This window comes from Watersipora subatra, chromosome 1 (assembly GCF_963576615.1).
Source record: "Watersipora subatra chromosome 1, tzWatSuba1.1, whole genome shotgun sequence".
NCBI lineage: Eukaryota > Metazoa > Bryozoa > Gymnolaemata > Cheilostomatida > Watersiporidae > Watersipora > Watersipora subatra.
Window position 1 is genome coordinate 44,463,899 of NC_088708.1, and position 10,259 is coordinate 44,474,157.

Genomic DNA, 10,259 nt, shown 5'->3' on the forward strand with positions numbered 1-10,259 from the left:
AAGTGAAAATTCATAACTATAGGTTGCAGCTGTAATAGCTGTAGGAAGGTAGCAGTAGGAGTATTATAGGCTATTACAACATCTAAAACATAAATCGAAGAAACTTGGAGGTGAGTTTCTAATGTAAACTGGTGGTAATGAAAAGTGTAAACCAAAACAAACCAATAAGATTGATTGATTAAGCATTTGAGGCAATTGGTTTATGGAAGCTTTATAGAAAATTTATAGTATTTACACTTGTGTTAGTTCAAACATGCGTGTCAAGAAAAGTTTCTGACATCATTTTCATTGAACTTATTGGACATGTAAGCAAGGAATCCATATCAGTCAATGCTATAATGATATGGTTCATATCTTGTTACAAGCAAAAAGCAAAATCATGGCTTATTTTACATTATTAGACTTACTGATATTATTTCTTTGAGTGATTTTTTCCAAGAGAGTTCTTTCTTTCCAGACAAAAAGACAGGCTGTGCGAAGCGGGTTGTCTCTTATTGTCATTTTGATACTCGTGATCAGCAGCAGTCTTTCTTCTGGTTCCTCCCTGCTGGCTTGTAGATGTGCCCAAGGGTTTTTTCTTCTTGCCACTGCTGCTGGCTGCACACCGATTTTGGCCATGGAATTATTAAGATATTTGTTTTTTTCATGAGAAATTAGTCTGGGAACTCAGTTTTAAAACAGTTGGAGTTGCTGGGGCCCACTATCAAGTATTGGGATAGTGAGCGCCGGCAACTCCACTCGTTTGACATCTGAGTCCTTGACTAATGTGAAATATGATTTCATGATGTTTTACAAATATGAATATAAAAATATTATTATGAAGTAGCTGACAGTTAACAGTGTGTGACGTATATACATAGTCGTATAAATATGAACTTACTTAATGCCAGACTTTTTGCAACCTCAGTTGCAGTTTTTGGGCTAAATCGGTTATGATTACCAATTGAGCCACCAACATAACATCGCAGCCAAGCCACATAGACGGAAGACAACAACTCCCTTTCAGTGCACCTCTTGCATCAGGTGCAGTGCGTATTTTGGCAAACTGTTGTTTTGCTCGACGAGAGACAACTCCACAAAAACAACAGTTTGTCAAGACAGGCGAGGACCAGCCAAGAATCGCTTAATTCTTTTTGATGGGAATAAATTGGAATTTTAATTTTTTTCTGTACTGAATTTGGGACAAAAACTGGAAACTTATTCTCGACAAAGGAATAATGGGAACAAGAAGGGAAGACTGGGAATAACTCTGAAATTCACTTGTGTAAAACTGTATCTTTCTTTTGAAGCCAATGGCGTATTTAGGAGTGTTATATTCTGACTGGCAGTTAGGGTCTTCCACCTTCCGAAAAAGGTTTCAAAAGCCGGGCCATACATGGCAGCTTTATAGCTGTTTTGCAGCTTCCCTGACATATCCTTGTGGAAAGCATCAATAGCTGCTTGCCTTGGAAAAAAATTAAGAAATGTTAAGAAATTTTTTCTTTGAACTATTGCATCATCATTGTTCGCACACAGTATATACTATGCAGTAGCAATCGCCTGATTGGAACAATCAATGAGCTACTCAACATTATACAACATTATTTAATCACCATATTGCATATTAAACCAGTGTGCTTAGGCATAAGTTGTGAATGTGCGATTTTTGGAAAAACATAACTCAAAGAATTGAGGGCTTAACTGACCAGAAAAGTGGACACACCACTTTGATAACAGAACATAATTTTATTAATACTAGCTTGTACATGTCAAGCTCAATAGTTCTGTTTTGTGGTTGTTTCAGCATGGTTTGGTATTTTTATTTCTCAATAAGACTTACGCTAGTCGGATATTGAATCGCTGAGGCTAAAATACATGTATGCTTTTGCGTTTCCACTGTTTACAAGGGACGAATTTGGTCATTGGAAATATGCAGTGAATGCGCTACAGATATTCTAAGTAAACCTACCATCTTTCTTTCTCATGTGGAGTAATCTTGGGAATAACTTCGAGATCTGAGAAGCGCATCTCCCTGCTTTATAAAGAACAGTTTCGAGCGTACAGTCTGTAAATGTAATAAGTATGTAGGGTGTGTGCATACATTTTGGCCATCACATTAATTAATCCGCCAGCATTAAGTCGAATTATTCAATGTGGCTATGTATAATATTTGGATTCGTAAACAAGTACTTACCTAGTAGCACCCGTATCACTCTCATTCTCAACCACTTCCTCACCAACAGTAGCTGCATGTATAATTTCATTATCTATACAGGTGTGGAGTGGCTCCAACCATCCTTTCTGAGCGGTCTGACTTTTCAAAAGAATTTTATCTGCTAAATGCTATATTATTATACTCATAAGTTAGTTTAACTTATGAGATCTCATATTACAAAATGCTCCAAAGAGCTTCATTCTGAACCTTTTCTTCTATATGCAGATTTTACCTGTTGCCAACCAGAACAACTGTTCTCGTTGTTCCGTTCTGGGCTTGTAATGGTGAACACCCGAACCAAAATTTTCGCTGTCACAACCATCACAGCACAGTGCTTGCAAAGGTTACCACATCTTCCATAGAAGCATGAGCACAGCCCAATATCTGCCTGTACAAGACGTTTGGTCTTGCCAATACCAACTTCATACTGTTCACCGTGTTTCTATAAAAAAGAGAAAATCGTCTGTGCCAGTCATGAGTTTTGATTGTTTTAGACCTTGATTGGGAGGCATAACTTCAGTATACACTTTAGCTTGAGCACGATTTGTGAGTGATATCCACTCAAGTTAGCAGAAATAGGGTGGGTGATAAGCCGCTATATAAATCACTTGCACTACTGATTGTGACACATTGTGTGTTCTATTATAGTTATATATAATACAAACAATTCCCAAGTGTGTAACATCCAGGATTGTGTAGCCTTCGTTTTCAGACAGAATGCGGGTGGAGTGGCTGGCACCCACAATAGGGATGCCAGGAAGGATAGTTGGCTACTCCCCCGCTTTCTGTCTTAGAGCTTAGGCTTACCTTAGGATAACAACTTTGGCTTCTTCAAGATATTCGATAATATCCACACATTAGTCTTTCAATCATTTAATGCATCACCCTTGAGCCTGACCTATTTTGGCATTTTCGTTCAAATCAGCTCAGACAAGCCTATGTTCTTTTATTTTATATAGAAATGCCTTTTCTTTATATTATAGAAATGCTGCCTGGGTATGGGAGAATAACAGCAAGTCTGTTCAGTCAAATCTAGAATGATAAGATATATATATAAATATATATATATATATAATGACTTACATGTGTAACTATTGCTCTCATTCTGGTTGGTTCCTTTCGTCTTAACTTAAGTTCTTGTCTTCCATGAGCTATATCTAGGAGTTCGTTAGATGTAACAGTCTCAAACTTTGTGATTAAGAAGTCAGCTAAATAACATACATTAAATGCCCTCGCCTTGCCCAAAACTGCGTCCTTTAATAAGCAAAATACAGCTTCAACAAAGTTGTTTGTATTGTTGCCTACAAGTAAATACATGGAATGCTATCTATTGTATAAACAGAACCAACAGTCTGGATTCAAACAACATGTGTATGAATCTCATAACGGTAGGCTAGGTTAGCCTATAGACACATAATGTGCCATATACTGGCCTTTTCATGACAATGATTTTTAAAACAGCATAAAACTCGGGTCAGTGTGAAAAGGCTTGGTAAAGAGATGTGGATATTAATTGAGACATGGTCTAGAGACCAGGAATTATTGTCTTGGAGGCGTGCCCCAAATAGCTTTCAAGTGGGAAGGAGAGCTTTTTCACATATGTCACACAGGCTTCTGTAAAATTAACCCTCAATTAAATGCAAACCTTTTTCCAGAAGATCGGATGAGGAGTGTATCACACAGCTTCAAATTTTGATAGGATACAAAGTAATGCTTGTACCTTGATGTATACTACTTTAAATATTACCTTCACTATGATATTCCTACCCCCTGGCAAATGACAAAGCTTTACTTTCATTTAATAGATAAAAATCTGGATGTGCGAGTTTCTGTGCTATTCGGGGTACGCCTTTATAAAAGAAATTTTTGTAAATAAACAAACCTCTCGTCATCGTATCCTGCCGATAACACAAAGCCCGAAGTTGGTGGCGGTTATGTAATGAAGTCAGATATGCAGCATAGTTGGGATATTTTGAGAAACAGCTGTGATCAGTCTCATAGCTTCAAATAAACATATAGATCAGTGCTGCCCAACCTTTTCCGAACATGGGCCGGATTTAAAAAAAAATGACGCCAGTGGGCCGGACTCACATTTCTAGTCTTACATTCTTTAATAGAACTATTTGAAATGGTTTGGAAAAGTATTCAGAACTGTAAATATTGATTGTATTTTTTATTTATAGAAATTACCCTTTATACAATTATAATTCATAACTCAATTTAAACATAGGGGGTCCTACATATGATACTACATGTATTTCTATTACTTTTATTGCTATCAAAAGATTATAGTCTCCAGATATTACATGAATACGAAATGATCATTAGAAATTTTGATTTAGTGCCTTAAATTCTATAAAATAAATTCAACAATTTATCAAGATTAAAAAAAACATTGTTCAAATGGCTTTGTATTTCAATAATAAAACAATTTCATTTTAGATGTAAACCGGTAATGAACGAAAATATCAGTGAGAAACTTGAAATTGTTTCGAGTCATCAAGAAGCTTTTCGATGTCTGCCGGAATATTTGTTAAGGCCAGTCGGAGTTCATCTTCGAGGTGAGCGTCACTCAAAGAATTTCTTTTGTTCGATTTTATTAATTGCATGCGACTGAAGAGATATTCACACATCCATGTCGAACCGAACAAAACGAGAAAGCGTTTTGCGTAGCATGTAAGATTTGGAAATTGAGTGTGAGGCAGACCGTATTTGTAGAAGTCCATCAGATTCCTATTTAAAAATTGACTCTTGACATCAAAATCACTTTGTAATTCATTCAATTCCATTTGAAGCTCAACGGGGGCATCAGCAGGATCCACGTCAAAAGGCATTGAAAAAAATTTCAGCTGGTCTTCACAAGCACGGAAATCCTTAAATCTCCTGGCAAATTCTTCCTGCATCCGTTTTAACTCACTCACAAAGAATTCCCGGTTCATGGTTGAAATGTGCGACTGTTTCTGAAGGCAAGGAAAGTGGGCATAATTGCTGTCAGCAATTTGAGCAATCCACAAATCCAGTTTCTTTTGGAAAGCTGTCACCTCCCCAAACAAATTATGGATGAGTTTTTCTTTTCCTTGTAACCGCACATTCAACTCATTCAGTTTGTCTGTAATGTCCACCAGAAAAGAAAAATCATTCATCCATTTGTCGTCATCAAAATTGATGCATAAATTTCCTTTTGCTTCAAGAAATGCTGCCACATGTTCTCGAATATCGTAAAAGCGTTTCAAAGTACGTCCACGGCTGAGCCACCTGATCTCGGTAAAGTAAGGAATGCCAGAAAATTCGGCGTTTATCTCATCGAGAAAATTTCGAAACTGTCGATGATTCAATGCACGACTCCTAATGAAGTTGACAGCTTTCACGACATTATCCATGACGTGATCAAACTTAAAGATTTTGGAGCAAAGTGATTCCTGATGTATAATGCAATGGTACCACAATATTTGGTCTTTACTCACATTCAGGGATTCCAGTTTTCTTTGGATGAAACCACGCAAGCCTTGCTCCTTGCCGATCATGGCCGGTGCACCATCGGTAGCAATTCCCACCAGACGATCATAAGTCAGTCCCGCCTTTTCGAGTGCAGTGTCGATTTCTTTGAAAACAGCAGCACCCGTGCAATTTCCTTTCATGGGGCATAGAGCAAGTAATTCTTCAGTGATATTAAAAGTTGAATCAACACCTCTCACGAAAATCGCCAGTTGTGGTGTATCAGTAATGTCAGTAGATTCGTCGATGGCAATGCTGTAAGTTTCGAAGTTTTTACAAAGTTCGTTCAACTGCATTTTCGTATTTTTGGCCAGTTCTTCAATCCTTCGGGTTATTGTATTACGCGACAAGCTAACACATTTTATAGCTTTCTCTTTCTCTGGGCACAGAATTTCAATCGCCGAGGTGATACATTCTTTGACAAAATCTCCTTCCGAAAAAGGTTTCATGTTGCGTGCAATCTTTTCAGCAATGACGAAACTCACTTTGGCGTACTTTTTCGATTCATCATCTACTTTCCGAAAAATGTTCTGTTGTGAGACTAAATTCTTTTGAAGTAAAAGTGCTTTCTCCTTGCGTTGATCTCCTTCATAACGATTATGGGTCGAAGCGTGCTTTAATGTGTAATGCCGTTTCACATTTTCAGCTTTTAGAACTGCGACTGTTTCACCACAGATCAGACAAAGACATTTTGCATTTGATTCCACAAAGAAATACAAATTTGTCCATGCTTCGTTAAACCTGCGATTCTCCTTGTCTACTTTTCTGATTTTTCTAGCCGACGCCATGGATGAACAAAATTTGAAATTTATTGTGAAAAAGAAACTACTGTAATTTGCTCATCGGTATAAGAAGGCTTCCTTATCAAAGGTTGTGCTGGAGTATATTTGAAATTGAATCACCTCAAAAGCCAGTTTTATTGATGCGGAAAGTCAATAAGGCGTGCGCGCCTCGGTGGAAAATACCATAGATATTTCAATAAGCGGTAAAAAGTTCAGCGTTTTCTATTGAAATATCTATGGTAATTTCCCAGCAGTCCTTCTTCAACCAGCTGAGGTGAGCGCCCTGAGGCTTTTGATTCGACGATCGAATCAATCAATCGTACACGCTGTGATACTTCACTTTTTATCAATTTTTCAATGTCAGCAAAGACACTAATTTTTGACCTAACGCTACTGAATTCTTCAAACTGAAAACTATTGATTAGTAGCCAATCATCTTCGAAGAAAAATAACAGTTGTAAGCTTCTGCGTTAATAACAGGAATAAGTTAAAGACTGACGCACGGGCCGGATTCTAAGGCTTCATGGGCCGGATCCGGCCCGCGGGCCGGACGTTGGGCAGCACTGATATAGATTATTAAAAAATGAAACTTTTTAAATTCTAAAAATTGAAATGATGGCAAGGTAGCCGTAAGGTTCAAACCTTTAGACTGAAAATTTTCTGTGCCTAATAAGCAAGCAGCTAGCCCCAAAGGGTCAATGTCACCAGTGATGAAAGAAAAAAACATTGCATTGGAGCTGGATGATGGACGCTAGCACAATCCCTTAACCCCAAGTGTTTATGATATTATAATACCTATTGACAAGTATGATTATTGTTTGAAGCCTTTGCAAGGAAACAGAAAGCTTACATTTCAAGATAATCTTCTTCGGTTTCACTGTATAGTAGGCGACGAAACAAATCCATACACCCATTCCTAACTCTCAATAGAACTTTGTTATCACCCTTCCAAAGCCATCATCACACAGCTTGTTGTACATGAAATCTACACAGCAGTGTTGCTGCATCAGGGTATGTAGGCATTATGGCTGCATGCTCAGCTCCGGCATCATCTACCGTAAAGACCATCGGCCCTTTAATACCTGCAAAGAAACATCGTTCATGCAGTTGGTTGATTTTAAAATGTCTCCTTTTCTGTGGACTTCTTTTTTTTATTCATTTTTCTAGGTTTACTTTGAATGGGATCATTTAGAAATAGTACCATTATTTCAGCTGTAACCACAGAGTGGTCTCCCAAACCTGGTGTTATAACTTTAGTAGACTTGACCAGTGATGGATCATTAACACAGATCAGATCCAAGGTATTGCCATGGATTTGTGTTGGCTCAAAAATCATTTGAGTCAAGTTGTTTTCTGCTAAAATATTGAGAAACTACGGTGATTGTGTTTATATGCGGCCTGATTCAAAACTTGAAAACATCCTATTGATACCAGGAAGGTTTAGCCATGGCTTGCTCAAGGCTTTAGTGGGTGAGAATGAGCCAGGGTCAGCAAGACAAGTCGGCAGTGAGAAGTGTTACACTTTACACTGCTGCATTTTTGGTAAAGTCTAATATCTATTCTATCAGCAATGCACAAGATCGTTACACACCTTCCTTACAAGTCTTCCTTGAACTTTCTTGTTCTCAAAACTTTGCATTTACATCTAGCTTGCAAAGTATTCCGTCTGATCTCAGACTGGAATTAGCTCTTTTGATCAACTCCCACTTGCAGGCCTCCTTTTCAAAACTTACTTGGATTTGTCGTGTTTCTCACCTTTAGCTCCTAGTCTAATAGCTTGTTGGGGGATATCAAAGCTCTTGAATATTTCTTTACTCATCAGTTCCTTTATGTCTTCCGTTGCTGTTTTGCATTCTGGCAGACCATACATAACAGCCTTTGTTTTTCCTTTTTCTGCATAATTTTGGTCGATATCTCTAGTCAATATGTGTTTAATGTTTGAGGTTTGTTGGAATCAATTTCTGATTTCTTTGGACGATCCACTAGGACTAGCAATCTCAGCCCAGGTTTTCTCAATTCTGTTGACCTCTTCTGTTGTTCGGGACTGATGTTTCAACTTTTTCACCTAGTGCTGTGGTCATCCGTTGTATTTTAGTCAGCTTTTGCATGTTGACGTGGTCTAGCTTGTCACTGCAATTGAGACTGAGAACACAATTCGTGCATTACCATTTAGCTCCCCTTTTATCAAGTTTTGTAATAACAGTGATTTCTTCTGCTATGATCCTTTGGCAGTCACCATAGAACCAGCGACAGCATACATTACATGCAATCCACTCAAACTGTATTTTTTGTTTTTCTCCAGATTGAGAACCAGTTTCGATGGTCACTGTACCCCAGCAAACTTTGTTCTTGTAATGAGCACAAATTTAATCATCATGGACATTTTTTGAGCTTGGTTTGGTTGACATAGCTAATTTTAGGGAGCAACTAAATGGTCATAGTGTAGTTATGCCTTGGGAAATTTTCAACTTTGGCAGTTCAATAGAGTTTCTAAATCGAAGATGTTTTAGTTTGAATCTGTCAGAGCATTTTCAAAACGTGATAGTGATTGTCGCTATTTTGTTAATGAATTACCTCTCTTGTCGATACCTTCTTTCTCTGCTCTCTGACCTCTTGTCGATACCTTCTTCCCCTACTTTCTGACCTCTCTTGTCGATACCTTCCCCCCCTGCTCTCAGACCGATCCTTCACATATCCTCTGCTCCTACTCTCTAATCTCGTCTCCTGCTCAAACCCTTGGCTCCTAAGGAGCAATATAAATTATAAAATAATTTTTTCTTGTGCCAAACAGAAAAAGCAAAATAGAATAAATAATTGGTTTTCAAACAAAAAATCAAAAGGCTTCCAGATATAAACCTGCTGTTTTAACTCTAGAATATTGATATACTCTTTCCTACAAAAATCCAATGATTTAGATGCAAAAAATTAAATGAAAAAGAAAAACTGATAAATTTGAACCGGCACTCTTCTGCAATAATATTGTGAACCGTCAAAAAGGAAATATGTATATATGCAATACAGTTATATTGAGAATAGAACCACGGACGGTCATCACAAGTGGCACGTGCAGTATCCACTGCGTCACAGTGGACACTGCTTCACCGGAATATAATATCCGGTATGAATCTAGGCTTTAGGTTTCAGGGTGGTCTTCTGGGTGGTCTAACATGCTATTGATATACGAAGTTGTTTGTTCAAGATAGGCCAAGCCAAGTTGATCTAGTATACTTATTTGGCTAATGTCCAAGTTCTATTAAGTCAAAAGTAGCAACTTACCTGAAAACGCAAGTAATGGAGTGATAACGAAAACTTTGGAACAAAATCTTGAGAAAACCATTGATGACACAGTTTAGATTATAAATCCGTTGAATATTACAATGTCTATTCTTTTACAAAATTTGTTGCCCTAACTTCAATGGTTCTTTAGATATTCATAATTGAAAGAAAGAAAACGGTTTTGGTTGCCAATGCTGCCGCAGAGGCACCCTAAGTATATAAAAGAAATCAATTATCAAGGTTGGAGGTACAATCTACCAACGCTCAAACTTTCAAGCTCTTGGCTCAGGCCATTTCTGAGATCATTAAGTGAGACGATTTATAAAATAAAAAGAAAGAAGATGAAATACTGACAAAAACAATAGTCTTACAGATATAATCTGGAAGCGTAATAACACATTAGTCTTCCATATGAAATACGGAAGCTTAATTACGTGAAATTCTTTAAAATAACTATATTATATTGTAATCAATGCATACTTTATCTGATATGTAAGTAGAAAGCAGAGTCG

General features: G+C 37.5%; 1 protein-coding gene across 1 annotated transcript; it reads right to left on the reverse strand.

The window, feature by feature from the left end:
- Positions 1 to 4,662: 4,662 nt before the first annotated feature.
- On the reverse strand, positions 4,663 to 6,477 carry LOC137388045 (general transcription factor II-I repeat domain-containing protein 2-like). Its single transcript, XM_068074564.1, has one exon. The coding sequence runs from the start codon at positions 6,475 to 6,477 to the stop codon at positions 4,663 to 4,665; it is 1,815 nt and encodes a 604-aa protein (XP_067930665.1).
- Positions 6,478 to 10,259: the final 3,782 nt, after the last annotated feature.

What these genes read in the sequence shown, in the direction of transcription:
- LOC137388045 (XM_068074564.1), bottom strand. Translation starts at nt 6,477, where the DNA reads ATGGCGTCGGCTAGAAAAATCAGAAAAGTAGACAAGGAGAATCGCAGG.